Source organism: Anabrus simplex, chromosome 2, assembly GCF_040414725.1.
Source record: "Anabrus simplex isolate iqAnaSimp1 chromosome 2, ASM4041472v1, whole genome shotgun sequence".
NCBI lineage: Eukaryota > Metazoa > Arthropoda > Insecta > Orthoptera > Tettigoniidae > Anabrus > Anabrus simplex.
This window is the reverse complement of record NC_090266.1, coordinates 422,933,979-422,950,710: the sequence shown is the minus strand read 5'-3', so window position 1 is coordinate 422,950,710 and position 16,732 is coordinate 422,933,979. Positions and strand designations below refer to the sequence as shown.

Below are 16,732 nucleotides of genomic sequence, written 5' to 3'. Positions count from 1 at the left end.
GTCTGAAACCATACTGGTTTTCATTGAAAGTACTCTAAACCACTTTTTGTAACCTCCCTCCCAGAATGATAAATCAGCATCTTTCCTGGTAACGTATACTGATCAATGAAATACTTTGATAGTTGTTGTGATCTTTCCTGTTCCCTTGCTAATTGATAGGTGTAACCAGAACATCTGCTCTAATGGGTTAGGGACCATGGTTGATGGTATAGTCCTATCCGGTTGTGCACAAGGAAGGCCTTGAGTCAGAATATGTTCGAGATGCCCACTCATATTCCATAGCAACTGGTATCCCAACTCTTAGGACTACTTACATCACTCACCCGTTGCCAGAGTTCCACGAACAAGGACGTAACTACAGTAACCCACACCACAAACCTTTTAGAAATAAGAGAGAGAAATAAATACTTAAATGCTTTAATCTTCATGTATTATTGGGTTTATTATTGTGATCATCATCATCACTTTTTGGCATTCCTTAAAACTCATTGATCCCATACTCCATATTTCCATTTTGTAGATTTAATGCCCTGTAATTAAATACATACTCAATTAGGTTCTGATACATTAAAATAGCGATCAACACCTTTAAATAAATACAAATTCTATTGTATTTGAAAATTTACATTTTTGTTTTACATACATACATACATACATACATACATACATACATACATACATACATACATACATACATTATCAATATAGACTGTTATGCCTTTCAGTGTTCAGTCTGCAAGCCTCTGTGAATTTACTAAACATCGCCACAATCCTCGATTTGCAACTAGTGTTGTGGCCTCATTTAGTTCTATACCTCTTATCTTTAAATCATTAGAAACTGAGTCCAACCATCGTCGTCTTGGTCTACCTCTACTTCTCTTACCCTCAATAACAGAGTCCATTATTCTCCTAAGTAACCTATCCTCCTCCATTCGCCTCACATGACCCCACCACTGAAGCCGGTTTATGCGTACAGCTTCATCCATCGAGTTCATTCCTAAATTAGCCTTTATCTCCTCATTCCGAGTACCCTCCTGCCATTGTTCCCACCTGCTTGTACCAGCAATCATTCTTGCTACTTTCATGTCAGTTACTGCTAACTTATGAATAAGTTATCCTGAGTCCACCCAGCTTTCGCTCTCGTAAAGCAAAGTTGGTCTGAAAACAGACCGATGTAAAGATAGTTTCATCTGGGAGCTGACTTCCTTCTTACAGAATACTGTTGATCGCAACTGCGAGCTCACAGCATTAGCTTTACTACACCTTGATTCAATCTCGCTTACTATATTACTATCCTGGGAGAACACACAACCTAAATACTTGAAATTATCAACCTGTTCTAGCTTTGTATCACCAATCTGACATTCAGTTCTGTTGAATTTCTTGCCTACTGACATCAATTTAGTCTTTGAGAGGCTAATTTTCATACCATACTCGTTGCACCTATTTTCAAGTTCCAAGATATTAGACTGCAGGCTTTCGGCACAATCTGCCATTAAGACCAAGTCGTCAGCATAGGCGAGACTGCTTACTACATTTCCACCTAACTGAATCCCTCCCTGCCATTTTATACCTTTCAGCAGATGATCCATGTAAACTACGAAGAGCAAAGGTGAAAGATTCCAGCCTTGTCTGACCCCTGTAAGTACCCTGAACCAAGAACTCATTATACAATTATACGTGCACGTTCTATAGGGATGGGTTTGGAAATAAGAATATTATGGTTGGTCGTAAACTGGAGAATCTCATCTGTCTTCCAGAATGAACTAGGTTGGAGATTTAACTGACGGCTGTGATAAGTGGTGTTGTCTGTAGCGATTACAGATGGCTCTTCAAGACTTTTTAAGAGGCACCCTTCAAACCAGTTTTTAAATATATCTGACTTCACACTCTCATGGTAATCCACAGGAGCATAAACTATCTTTGTATGAGTCACAAGAAGGATAGTTTGGTTGAGTGGCTGAGACGGTTGAGCTGCTGGCCTTCTGACTCCAACTTAGCAGGTTCGATCCTGGCTCAGTCTAGTGGTATTTGAAAGTACGCAAATATGTCAGTCTTGTGTCTGTAGATTTACTGGCATGTAAATGTACTCCGACAGGAGAAAGTTCCAGCACCTCGGCATCTCCGAAAACCATCTAAAATTGTTAGTGGGATGAAAAAAAGTTTATCTGATATGAAACTAGACTGTCCCCTACAATGAACTACGACAGTTCCATTACTTTTATTGTCTGGAGTGGTGACAAACACAATTTTTGGAGTCATCGGTTCAGTTTTTCATTCTGCGTGAGTTGCAGTCAAACAGGTTTCATCAGCATACTCTTCACTGTTTATATAACTTAGGATCTCTTTTAATTACTAAATTATTGCTATATCACTTTAGTAATTTGGTGAAGAAGGTCCAAGCAGATGAGCTGGTTCAGCCTCATCAGAATGAGGATTGATTAGTATCCCACAGTTGGAAAAAGAACAACTTATTCTATGCTAAATCACAACTAACATGCACTCAACAAAAGGCAGAATTGAAGACTGAAAATTTCTGCTGAAAAGTGGAAATGTGGCACGTGGCACTTCTGATCCACTAATGGGGGTCGCCTTGTTTTGTAGGTAATTACTGGTTTATGGATGGTGCTGAGTCACTCTAGTATTTCCTGGAACCAATGCCGTCCTGCATCAGTATGTATGTATGTATGTATGTATGTGTATGTATGTATGTATGTATGAAGCCTTTGGATCCTCAACAGTTCCACTATCGGGTCATTGAAGGCACAGATATTACTAAACAGTCATGCTTGGGAAATGAGGAGCAAGGTAGTTTCCCACTCTACAAACAGATTAGTGTACAATAAATTACTTTGTCATTTAACGAGCCGGTCATTCAATTTATAAAAGAACAGTGTTTTTTTCTCCTGGATGTCTTTTATGTATACTGTAAAGTATAAACAGCTTTCTTTTCACAGATTATTTCTCTACATTGTGAAGGAAATCCATCCATATGCTCTAAAACTTCATCTTCTGCTGTTACATTTCTTATTCTTAATTTTTGAGGCCCCCGATTTCTTGCGTTAGTACTTCGATCACTTTGAGTACTTTGATCCATATTAAATGTCTACAACAAAACATGACCCTTATTAACGGATGTAATTCTCGTTCAGAGCAGTTATTTAATCCGCCTTGGCTTTTGGCGTAGTATGTACATACAATTCAACTTTTATTCACCTGGCTTTGATCCTTAACACAGCAAATATGTACTAAGTTCAGTCTTCTGGCATCATGTAATTATTCTGCATTATAAGGTTTGTGATAGAAGTGGATGTACGCACTTTGTGCACTATTTGTACATTGTACTAGGCTGCATTTTGCAGTACTGTGTGAATTGGCTAAACTAGTGGGTTTTTTATAGTTGTAAGCTACAACCTAAGTAAGTTGAAACCTACCATTGTCATTGAAAAAAATTGTTTTTCCCATTTTCACATCATACCGTGAATAAGCCTATGGCCGTTGTCTTCCTGGTCCTAGTCCTTTTCTAGTCCTCTATTGTTGAAAATATACCTGTGTTGCTGGGGTATTGCAGTGGTTTATTAGGGTTCTTAAAACTAAAAATCACTACTCAAGAGAGGTAACATGTTCTACTACCCATTCAACACAGTTTTCTCTACTCACTCGCACTCTCAGTGGATCCTTTCTAAAATGATTTTTTTGGAGTACACCTTTTCAGTACACTGTTTTTTTAATTGATATACATAAATATTTTTACATTATTGTTATGTCATGAGGAGGACAGGTTTCACCTATGTAATTTTTAGACATCTTCAGCTGCTGTTCCTGCTACCAAAGATCAAAATAGCCAGGATCCTGGATTTTGCCTAATAAAATACTTTAAAAAAAAAAAAAAAAAACTTAAATACTTAAGTTGACTTGAATTGTTTTAACTAAAAATATTTTTGTGTGTATTGTGTGTTCTGTGGAAACATCTAGCTGATGTGAATTGTTATGACTAACGAATTATGTTAACATGTACCGTACATAAAAACATTTAGCTTGTATATAATTGCTCTGTCTAAAAAGGGTGAATTTACAATTATTATACATTTGATAAGAAAATAATGATATGCTTTAAGAAACTTGTGATGACATTGGTTGGTTTAGGTTATTTAGTCTAATATTCAATGTGCGTGCTCTCACTGGAATTTTCATGGACCTGAGTGTCACCTTGGGAATAAAATTAGGTAGCATTTCCGTTAGATATTGCATGATCCGTTGCCTGAATGTTGCTTCATGGTAATTAAAATTATGTAAAAGCTTGCTGCCTGTCGCGGTGTGGATTCAAAGAGGGGACTTCTCAAGGTTGTTGCAACATTTGTTGTGATCTTTTTGAGTTTTTAGGGGTTGATGCTGGTGATTGGCGAGTCCTCTCACCTCTCTTGTAGCTGGCTTGCTCTTGTGACACCTGCTGTAATGCTACCAAATTTTATTCCCAAGGTGACACTCAGGTCCATGAAGATTCCAGTCTGGATATTACAGACTAAATAAGCTAAAGCAGCGAATGTCATCACAAGTTTTTTAAGCGTATCATTATGTTCTTATCAAATGTATAATAATTGTAAACTCACCCTTTTTAGATAGAGCAGTTGTATACAAGCTAAATGTTTTTATGTATGGTACATGTTAACACAATTCATTAGTCATAACAGTTCACATCAGCCAGGTGTTTCTACAGAACATATAATACACACAAAAATATTTTTAGTTAAAACAATTCATGTCAGCTTAACCATTTTAACGACGAAGTGCATGAACCCTGTTTACCCTAATCAGCGTTTAAGATTCTTCTTAAACCTTGTTTAAATGAAACTGCAGAGCATCGTTCCGGATTAATATTTATATTCCTGATTATTGTCGGTTAAGGTTAAAAAGTCAAGTTCAAGCGGTTACCAAACAAACAGTGATTAGCAGTGAAGGTAAAATGGCTGCTAGATTTGGAGATGATTTTGAAGATAAACTGTTATATCTGGAACAGAATGGAAATGGGCACGAAGGTATAATAGTAAAGAGAGGTGATCCTTTTGAAGAACTTGGTGATAGGAAATTTGTCGAAAGGTTTTGCTTATGTAAACAAACTGTTTCATTTCTTCTGGAAACAATGAAAAATAACCTACGATTTCCAGCACAGAGAAATAATCCTGTAGCTACTATCAACAGACTGCTCACTGCATTGATTACGCCACTGGTTCCTTTAACATAACTGTAGGTAATACTACTAATATGCACAGAACAGCAGCAGCTCCGAATATACACGACGTGAGTAAATATTATAGATTCTGCTTTGTGGTGACTCCATCTGTCTTTTTAGTTTCAATGACATTTTGGTGTCTCATTATGCCACAATGTCGGTTTCAAAATCCAAAAAATTGGACAGCCTTTTTCTCTTTTGCTGTTCCTTGTTTCTAATAAGTACTGTCAGCGAAGAAGAAATTAATATTCCTCCTTCTAACAAAAGAAACACAAAATCACCGAAGTGCATTCACTATCTTCACTAGCAAGTAAAACATCATGCTAGTGTTTGATTCCACTGCCAGCTGAACATGCTGAACTAAACATTGATTAAGAATGGTGCTCCACGCTTCCTTCTAAACAGGCCTTAAATTTAAACCATGTTTACGTACACACTGGTTAGCCAAATCTTAAACAAGGTTGGTGCATATGGCCATAAGTGTTTTATTATTAAGCAAAATCCAAGATCGTGGCGATTTTGATCTTAGGTAGTAGGAACAGTGGCTGAAGGTGCCTAAAAATAGGCAAAACATGTCCTGCTTATGACGTAACAACAATGTAAAAATATTTATGTAAATCCATAAAAAAACAATGTATTGAAAAGGTGGACTAAAAAAAAAAAATCTAGAAAGTTATACATTGCTCAGTGCGAACCCAACGACAAGATTTATAACTCTCAGTGGATCGTCAAATTCCTGTTCTCCAATGCAACTTCCACTGTGCAGTGTTGATTCAGAACTGTTCACTTCACTAACAAGCCTCGTTGAACTCTGTATAGACATCTAATGGACTCTCTCCCAGTGTATGACCCGTGTCAGACTCGAGACCATCTGCTTACATTCACTTGCGATTGACGCACTGGAGATTGATTGGTGTGCATCAGCTGTGCTCTTTATGTAGGCCCATAGAAGATTCTATAGTTTCCACTTCTAGTTTATTCTGGGTGCCTGGTCCATTGTTAATCTGCTTCCAGCTTCATCTAGGAGCTGCTGTACTGGTATTGTCATCTGCCGGCTCCGCACACTCTCTGCCTTCATTGTCACAGTATTAAACTGCTAGAAAATAAGGAAAAGGTTTCTCGCAGTAATGTTACACTGGGTAATTGTATGTTTCCTGAAGGCTTTCAAAAAGGAAATTTTAATTTGTTTCTGGATTAGAAATGAATCTCTAGTTATTTTGGATGGTTGCCATAATTTGAGTAGTTAAATTGTGGAAGAAGTAATTCATCATGAGCACAGAACTGCGTATCACTATTGTCCTTACAAGCAGTGTCCTAGGTGAGTGGTTTATTCACTTAATATAAAAGCATTGAGAGTGGTGTAAATTACATTCCTCCTGCGAATTTGGCCTATTAGTGTCGTATGATCGTAGAGTCTTTTGCTTGATGATCATGATAAGAATTGTGATTTATAAATCAATGAATTGATCAATTCTGGAAATGGCTGTAGTTGTTCAATTGAAACAGACAGAGCTGACAAAATTGCAAATAGTGTATGGGGTATAGAGCAGATGGCAGCACTGCATGACTTAGTGTTCATAGTAACAGTCCAGAATGTGGTCAGATTGGGACAGATGTTCAATGAGTAGGGGAGAAAGTTGAAGGAATACTGATGTGTAATGGAAAAGTCCAAACAACTGTAACGTGGCACTATGCAATTCCTATTCTTGTATTAAGAAAATGCTTCAGTAAGTGAAGTCTTTGATCTAATGTAAGTCATATCGGAGTGTGTGTTTAAAAGAAAAAAAGCACTGTGCTTAACCCTCTTAGTGCCAGGCCCAGGTGCTCACAGTATGCCAAGAGTGCCAGACAGATTTAGAGAATTTTGCAGGTTCTCACTCTCTGGACTATGTAGTTCACAAATATTATAACGACTTGAAATTTTTATTAAATCTTAACAAGAAGACACTCTTACTGCTGAACTGAATTACAACACTAAAATGCTCTTGGGTATTTTCCAAACAATTTTATAACACCAAAAAATTAAAAATCAGAAACAAAACAGAAAAAAAACAGAAAATTCAACTCAACGATAAATATTGATGACTTCTTTGAAATGTCCTATTTCAGATGAATTAACGTGTAACGTTTCACATTTTTTTCTTCAGTATTTTAAGAGTTATGTACAATGGTATCGTAAAATACAATTGACATGTTCAACAATGGGACCAAACCTCGCACATGGGTTGTAGTCAGAATGACCAGATGGTGATAGATTATCATTGTTCACAAGATGAAAGAATCTCAAGATCAATTGGAATCTGATTCTTGAGAATGTATTTCCAAACCATGGAATATAACGGAAGTTTTTGACCCAATAAGAAAATATGCTTGGCCTTCTAGCTATACCCCTTTCCAACAAAACAGCAATGAAAGCCTTCATTTCAGTCAGTGTAAATGGGTGCCACTGCTGTGCTCTGGCATGTGGTGACAAGACATGATTTCTCATATCTGTTTGTCTCTGTAGTTATGAGGTTCCATAATTGAGCCGTGAAGAATAAAACACACTATAGGTTTGTGTCTTACGAAGGGGCGTGTCTGGGCCAGGAGTATCATAATAGTAAGATGAGGGTTGGAATTTTGCATCTTGACATAATTGAATTTCACGGAAAACAGGACATTTTTGCTGTTGGATATTGTTACAGCTGTCATCATCATCAGTACTCTCACTCAGATGGTCATTACCACTTTCAATGTTTACACTCGGCCAATGAGCACATGGTTGAGTGTTTACAGAAAACTTGCCATTATCACTCCCAATAACACTTTCACTTTCCCTTTCCTCACTTGTCTTCATCATCCTCTTCTTCACTAAAGTTATTAAGATATACAGCCAGTTCGTCATCGTTAACAAAATGACTTCTCCCACTTGTTGCCATTTTACTCACACGGCATGAAGATCATACGTCGTAGATGAACATGGACTTTAGAAATTCAATGCATGATAACGAATTAATTTACGAACTATCTAGCGGCGTAGTTAAAATTTAATGGCAATTCTCTATGGACTCGACACATAAGATGTTGCAATCTGATGGCCCAAGTTGTACAAACTTGTATAGAATTGCGCGCTATCCAAACAGCGATATATCGTGGTTGGCACTTTACGTATATATACGAAACAACGATATATCGTTGTCTGGCTCTACTGGTTAAGTGGTGTGCTGAGTTTCAAAGTAGCCAGGTTTGTTGGCAGATCTCCCACGACCAGAATATATGCCTGTAATGATGCAGAAAGAAGATGGTCATTGTCGACATTATGGTGGAGAATAATTGCCATATAACTGACATGAACTGTCAATGACTCTCGACCTTAGCATCCGATCCATACAAAGCATTGTGCAGAGGAAACTGGGGTATCAGATTTTGTGTTCCGAATGGGTTCTGTGGCATGTCACGAATAGAGGTGTACAAACTCCGCATTTAACTTGCCCATGCTTGCCTGGAGAGCAGGCAAGCAAGCTCGCCACACGTAAACAACAGTACAGGCAGGCTGCTGCACTCCTGGCCAGGTCAAGCTCAGCCCAACTTGGGCAGGCTACAGGTCAGCTTGCTTGCTTGCATTCTTGTTCCTGCTGCGTTAATCTACATTTGCTCGTTAATTATGCTGATGTGAGACTCGTGTGATTCCAGACAGGAAAGGGGTTGTTACATGCCAGAATTTATAGAGGATTCGTCAACACAAATATTGTTTTACATGGTTATTTAGTATCACGTTAATCATTACAAAAGTTATGTTTAAAATTATTTTGTAATTCACATGTCTTATGTAACTAATTAACAAATAATATTTCTGTCAAAAATAGTTACTTAATAAAAAGTAGGTTCTCTGAACAAAATATTTGAATATTTAAATAAACGTAATGACAGTTGAAGTATGACCATAAATATAATGTATTATTTATTATTTGAGAAAATTAGAAGCTAAGATATATATAATGTAGGTACAGGTCATAAATATCCTTAAAAAGATTACTTTTATAGGTAACTTTTCTGAAATACATTTAATAAATTTAGGGACCCCTTCCCCACAAAACCATAAGAAATAATTATAAAACTAATCAGTTTAGAAGTGTAATTTTACCACTTGTTCTCTTAGTTTGTGGTCGCCTCAGACTGCGCATACTGCATACCAATATTTAATGCATGGACACATTATCGTTTGTGTGTATTACTATGCGGTCATTAAGTCTTTGCACATCAAGACGGGAACATTCTTCACTGATGACCTTCTCGCTGGAGGTACTTGTAGCGGGTATGTTAAGCACTTTTTTTGCTACACAGGCAAGTCGGGGCAGCCTGTGCAAATTATTTTTCCACCACCGCAGTATATTTTCGTCACTAATAAACCCGTCTTGCAAGTACCTACTGACCTCATCATGTATCATTGGGGAATTTTCTGCCCAATCATCAAATTTTGCTTTTCTTACGTTGCACTGAATTTTCTTCATTTGAAGAAGGTGGGACTTCCTGTCTACTCTGATTGGGTAGCTCCTCTGAAAATATATATGCCCAAGTTATTGATATTTTGTGCTTATGTTAGAATATTAAAAATATCTAATTTGCATAGGTATAGTAAATAATAATAATAATAATAATAATAATAATAATAATAATAATAATAATAATAATAATAATAATAATAATAATAATAATAATAATAAAGAAATAACCACAGAATCTTACCTTCAGCACACATTTGTCGAGCTGCCTAATAAACAGACATTTTTTTCTCCTGCATTTAGTTTCTTTAATGTGCGATATTTAGGCACCAAAAATGTTGCAATTTTGTGTAACTCCATTTTCTGCTCCAAGAAGACACCACTGGTTTCTTTCAAAAGCTTCAAGTACTGAAAATTAATTTAGTATGAAAACATTTTTACATTTAAATATCAGGAGACTCGCATTAAAATTTAAAAGAAATGAAATATTATCTGTTAGTCATCCTGTGGAATCCAATGCGCTTCTAAGGCATAAAACCACGAAAGGAACAGATGTAAAGTCGGCTCTTCGTCACCCTCAAGGTCAATTGTGACTTCCTTATATGGCATAAGAAATGTTATAAGCAGGCCAATAAAGTCCTTATCATAACCGAGCATTTTATCAGAGGCACCCTCCTTCTCTAAAATAGTTCTCACGGCATCTATCTGGGAGTGAACTGATTGCAGCATGTCAAAATAACTGTTCCACCGAGTGGAAACGTACGGTTCCAAAGATGATTGTAACCTCACACATAGGTCTCTTCTTTTGAAGTACAAAACCAGAGATTACACTGAATGGATAACAGCTAACACATTAGGAACACTTTCTTTCGAAAAGCGTTCGCTCAGAACATGCTTCAAGACCGTATTAATAATATGAGCCATGCATGGAAGACGCTTGTATATGCTGAGGGCCTTAACAATATTGCTTCCCTGGTCTGTTACAAATGTAATTTTGCAAATATCTTCATGAGAAACACCATGTCCTTTCAAACGATCTTCCAATTCACTGCGAATATTTTCATCAGTTTTTGGACAGTCGGGGAAGGCCGAACACATTGAGAGACCAATCTGCATTTATATATTGCAATATGACAGACATATAGCGCACACCCATGTAATTATCTGTCCACAGGTCAGTGGTACTCGCACAGATACCAGATTTAATAGCATGTACTATATTGGGAAGCGTTTTACTGCGCACTTCGTCCACGAAAGTTTGTACCTTCCTAGCAACTGTGACTCGAGAGGGTATAACATTTTTAATATCCACCGAGCCATACTTTTTGCCAATTTCTATTAGTGTTTGCCCTAAATTTAAAAATCCTTCACCCTCAATAGTTGTAAACGGTCTCAAGTCCTTGGCGCACATTTCCACGCACTTGTCAGTCACCAAGTCCTTGTCCTCTTCCAAAATATTTTTTGAGTGTGGAAAATTTGGGTCAAATTTGCAGACACGTCACAACATACTCGAGGTCCTTAAATGGGTGCTGAGTATCTTTTTGCAAAAATTGCATTGCGAGTAACCTACTAGCTTATTTGATACCTGTTCATAAACACATGAAAATTTTTCCCATGCTAGACTTGAGCCCTGTTTTATTGCTAGAATAAATTCACCACTTTTTAATTTTTCTTTGATTTCCTTTACGGTTAATTTGTTCATTTTCCTGATGGTTGCACCTCTAACTACAGCGGAGCTGCACTCGACGCCATACGTAGCTACACTAACATATAGCGGCACATTCACGTCGCATCGATAGCAAACTTCACGTTCAATCTTGTCAAGTCCGGCAGTCCGAATGGGTCCCAGGCAACCTGTCAGTCTTAGGGAAACCCAGGTTTTGATTCGCTATGACTAGTGGGTTCAGTACGCGTGCACTCTTGCTTTGCTATGCAGGCAAGCCTGAAGTACAATTTGTACACCTTTAGTCACAAACAGGAAGCTGTTCGGATGTGGATATGACTAGAACATCTAAGTCTATACCACGCAGATGGACAGTGATTCTTGGAGCAAATAATGTCTAATGATGAAACCTGGTGCAGCCATTTTGAGCCGGTTACAAAGAGGGTGAGTCAGAAATGGAAACATCCTTTGTCACCAAAACCAAAGAGAGCAAAGTCATCTGCCTAGGTTGGCATTGTGATGTTGACTCTGTTCTTCAATGTCAGTAGACCTCTGCTGTTGGAGTGGCTACCATTCTGTGCAGCAATTGATACTTGATGTTATATGGGCAATTAACAGAAACCTTGCAGGTCCATCAAAGACAGGTGGCTGGGAAAACTGTCACAAGGTATGCTTATGCTTCATATAAACACACATCCACATGCCACCAATGTGTCAATGGACATGCTGCGCTGTTTGTCCTGAGGTGTTATGGATCACCTGCCCTACAGCCCAGATCTCTTCCATTGTGACTATCATGTCTTCAATCCATTAAAAAAGGCCCCTAAAGTTAAGTGGTTTACCACCTATCGAACTGTTAGTGATGATGTGGAAGTGATTCAACCAGGAATGAGCATCCTTCTTTGTGAAGGGTATAAAGAAACTTGCTCAGAGTTAGGACAGATGCCTGAACAGTGAAGGTGATTATCTGTAGTCTCTCTCGAATTATCAGTGTGCTTTCCTCGTGATATAGTGTTTGTTGTTGATTGCATATACTATAACTTTTCTAGGCACCAGTCAGTTTTAGTTGAACAACCACAGACCGTGATAGACTAGTGACAAGCCTCTCACCATAGTGGCCGTATTTAGATTCCCAGCCATTGTATGTGGGATTTTTGAAATGAAAAGTAATTTCCCTGTGGTTTGGATTCCATGTTTAATTGGGGGCCCCTCGGCTATGATTACGACATCAACTGTTGTGTAAAACTACAAGCTTGCTTTTTCAGTTGAACAACCCTTATAATTAAACTGAGACTAACAAAAAAAGTAACTGGAATGTAAAACCAATAATTTTTACTTGCAGGGATGCTGTAGGAGTGATAAAACACTACACTGTTTATATATTCATTTCCAAATGATCTTATGTCTTTCATTTTAACCAGTCTAATTTGAGTTTCTTATTTTTCCAGGATGCAAAGTCTTCTGGTGCATTGAAGAAATCCAGCCGCTATCGTAGTCGTTCTCTTTCAGCTTCTTCGACAGATTCATACAGCTCAGGTAATTTGTCAGCCTTTCAGTAATGAACGTTACGAAGTATAAGGTTCATGCTTGAATACAGTAGTTAATGTAATCCCACCACTGTATTTCTGCCTAGGGTAAGTGTTATGATAATGTAGATAATTTTAAACATTTTGTAAATAAAGTATTGATTAGGTGGAAAACTCATCCTTCATACTTGTGTTCTAGGATAAGTGTTGTAAATTTGTGACTGGTCTAACTGTACTTTCTTTAAAAGAATATTGTGTTATTCCATAGGTTTGAAATTCTACAGTATCAGCTCTTTATTGAAGAAATATATAATGGATTCTGTGGATTTGTTTGAGTGTCTAACCTTAGTAAGCAATAACCAAAACAGCTTGTAGAGATATTTACAGTTGAGGTGGGTTTTTTATGTGGCACTAAGCTAACTAAAGGCATTTCCTTATTAGATTTGCAGTACCTTCCAAGCCAGGCTACATTCAAGTTGCAGCCAGTAGAATGGCTAAGGTCCCCTCCCTTGAACCATCAATGAAGTCCACTCTGAAGTAAACGGAGGCAATATTGTTAACGGGCTGGAAGTACGCCTCCTTGCCCATTTAAAATTATGAACCTGGCAAGGAAGATGATGTCTCAGAAGGCCTCCTCTCCTGTGGTGCCTGCCATAGGACAGGGATCTGCATTATCCAGTGAGGTTACACCAGCACTTGTTGAGGTTTCTGGATCCCGATCGGTGCGTTCACTTGATAGGTGCTCCCTCCACTGTAGAAATATGTCTCAGGAGGTTTCCATGACTTTTTGTCTCATGAGGAGATGAAAGCTGTTGGGTTGCCTTTGTCATCAAATGAAGGTGGCAGTAATGTCTAGGGAAGTAAGCAGATAATCACTGAAGCCCTAACACCTCCACATAAATGTCCATACTTCGGCTTAGTTACAGGGGAATTAATGGTTGGGGTATATCCTTGAGGGGAACCATCTTATTTCTCAGTTTGCAGTTAGTACAGCTGGAGCCCTCTACTATTGTCCACATTGCCCTTTGGAAACTCAGCGTGAAAATTTTGATGCATTAGTTGACAAAGCTATTGTAGCTGCTTCATATTGGAGCAGTTTCAACATTTGAAAAGAATTCGATATGATCATCATCAGTAGAGCTTTTCTTCAAAAGATGAAGACCAGCTTACCAGATGAGCTTTAGATATTTTTAACCCTGTGGGATCCTCTGTTGGACTAGTCTGACATTGCTAATACACTGTTCAGGTCCTATGTCGGGCCAGGTCCGACCTAACATTAAAGTTAATTTCCCATAAATTTGCAGGAAAATGGTGGACATGCTCTAACCTAACCCATATGGCACTATAGCCCTTGAAGGGCCTTGGCCTACCAAGCGACCGCTGCTCAGCCCGAAGGCCTGCAGATAACGAGGTGTCGTGTGGTCAGCACGATCAATCCTCTTTGCCGTCATTCTTGGCTTTCTAGACCTGGGCCGCTATGTCACCGTCAGCTAGCTCCTCAATTCTAATCACGTAGGTTGAGTGGACCTCGAACCAGCCCTCAGATCCTGGTAAAAATCCCTAACCTGGCCAGGAATCGAACCCGGAGCCTCCAGGTAAGAGGCAGGCACGTTACCCCTACACCGCGGGGCCGACATGCTTTACCTTGTATATATTGTAACCATATGTCATTTCAGTGCTGACGTCCCTAATTCATTTATTTATTTAGCTTATGGTACAAGTTAAGCCGCACACAAATTTAGTAACATTATGAAAGCAACAAATAATTTACAAAACAGAACTAATATAACAAGTAAACTTTAGAACATAAAGTTGAAATCGTGAGAGATACGTACAATACAGAAAAATAGAGGGGAAAAGATACAAATATACAAAAATGCGGAAATTATGTAAAATATAAGTACATAATATAACAAATGAAAAAGGAAACTGAACTAGGATGTTCTGTTGTTGCAGTCATTGAATAGCTGTTGAAGCTTTCAGAAGGTCGTCGATTGTTCCACGGAAGGGTCTGTGTTGGCATCTGAAGGTGATGTCGCATTTTCTGGAATTCTTCTCCACAGTCGTAGCTTGGAGGAGGTTGAAGGCCCCAACAATGCATTGCAGAGCCACTTCTTTCACGTGTAGTGCGCACTCTGTTTAGTGGGACCCATACACTCTGTGGGAGATGAAATCCGGGGGAGGGGGGGGCTGCGTTCGCCGGGGGCCTTAACAGTCCATTCTTCATTCCAAGTTCGCAGTCCACAGTAATTTCCTTTCATTAGTTTTTGAGCCAGCAGAAGGAGAGGGTGTCTGAATTTCAGCAGGGTTGAGGTGATTCTTGGCCTGTATTTTATTTGCTTCTCAGGCGAGGTTGTTCATGCGGTATAAATCTGAAGGAAGGATGTGGCTAAGGACTGGAAGCCAGTGCAGATGGGTGGTTTAGATGAACAGCTGATAATCTGCTTTGTCTGATTCAGGACGGTGTCAATTTTCTTGCTGTGGATGCTATTCAGCAAAACGGAAGAGCAGTATTCAGCTGTTGTATACACCAGACTTTAGGTAGATGTACGTAAAGTTGCCGCTGTGGATCCCCATGTGCTGCCAGATAGCTTTGATAAGATGTTCTTATACTTAGTTTGGCTGCGAGGTTGGAGAGACAGTCTTCTGTCCATTGTTACACAGAGATATTTCTGGTTCGATTAATTTATTTTGTTTTAGAAGTGCTGTCTGTGGAAATACATCTATGGAATAATGGCGTCTACTACTTGCAGTGTGCCTACCAGTGATATTTATGGTATTATGTGATGTTAGTGATTCTGATGTTGATTTTTAGTCTCAATGGGAAGCTTCCATATCGTTGATGACCGAGGGGACCAGAAAACAAATGATTGTGTCATACGTTCAGACAGGAAAATGAAGGGTGGTAGACGTCATTTTTCTGTGGAATCTGTTCAAGGAACCCGGAACTCCACCCCAATATGTGCTTCCGAATGTACCACACGGTGAAAAATTATCACTGTGAATGTTGTTAACTTCTTCTTCTTCTTCTTCTTCTTCTTCTTCTTCTTCTTCTTCTTCTTCTTCTTCTTCTTCTTCTTCTTCTTCTTCTTCTTCTCCTTCTTCTTCTTCTTCTCCTTCTTCTGCTTCTGGCCTTTTCACCATTATTTAGGGTCAGCGATAATGTTGATTAAGCTCATTTCTATGACGGATGCCAACCCAGCACGGAGGGATGTATTCAGTATTGTGTGTTTCTGTGGTGGTTCATTGTGCGATATGTTGTATGTAGCTGAAAATGGGTGGGAAGACTATCACTAATTCAGCCGGGGATTTTGGCTGCATTTGGTTAATTCCTCTAGCTCAAGGGCCCCAAATATGGTTAAAATTCCTTGGCTTGTCTGGGAATGAAACCAGGGGTCCTCTGAACTGAAGACCACAACACTGATCATTCAGCCAAGGAGCTGGACTGTTACTGACTATTTAACAATATAAAATTTTGTACAGATTTACTGTCAGTGTTAATTTGTATGTCTGTATATATTTTTCCCTATATTCATCTGATTTTAAATAGGATCTGCAGAGGATGCAAGTGGAAATATAATTGGGCAGAAAAGGGTTAAAGTTTGAGTAAACACAAACTGAACAGCTGGTGGTGTTTCTATCTTTATTAACCTTGATACTTTCAGTGAACAGGTATCTCCGTGAACCAACCAGAAAGCAGTTGCTGTTGGTGTAGGATTGCATGATATGATCACACAGTTTGTAATTTTTAGAGCCTGGATGTTCAGGCACGTAAAATTGCTAGAATAGGCAGACAAGGCAGCATACAGAAAGGCAATTTAACACTTTGAAG

The 16,732-nt window shown here is 38.5% G+C and overlaps 1 protein-coding gene across 2 annotated transcripts in view; it reads left to right on the top strand.

Annotated features, from left to right (window-relative positions):
* AhcyL1 (Adenosylhomocysteinase like 1) overlaps positions 1 to 16,732 on the top strand; it is a 472,277-nt gene that overhangs the window by 119,729 nt on the left and 335,816 nt on the right. For both annotated transcript variants that reach the window (XM_067140830.2, XM_067140831.2), the window contains one exon: positions 12,823 to 12,910. In XM_067140830.2, the coding sequence (XP_066996931.1) occupies positions 12,823 to 12,910 (88 nt within the window). The remainder of the gene's footprint in view (positions 1 to 12,822; positions 12,911 to 16,732) is intronic.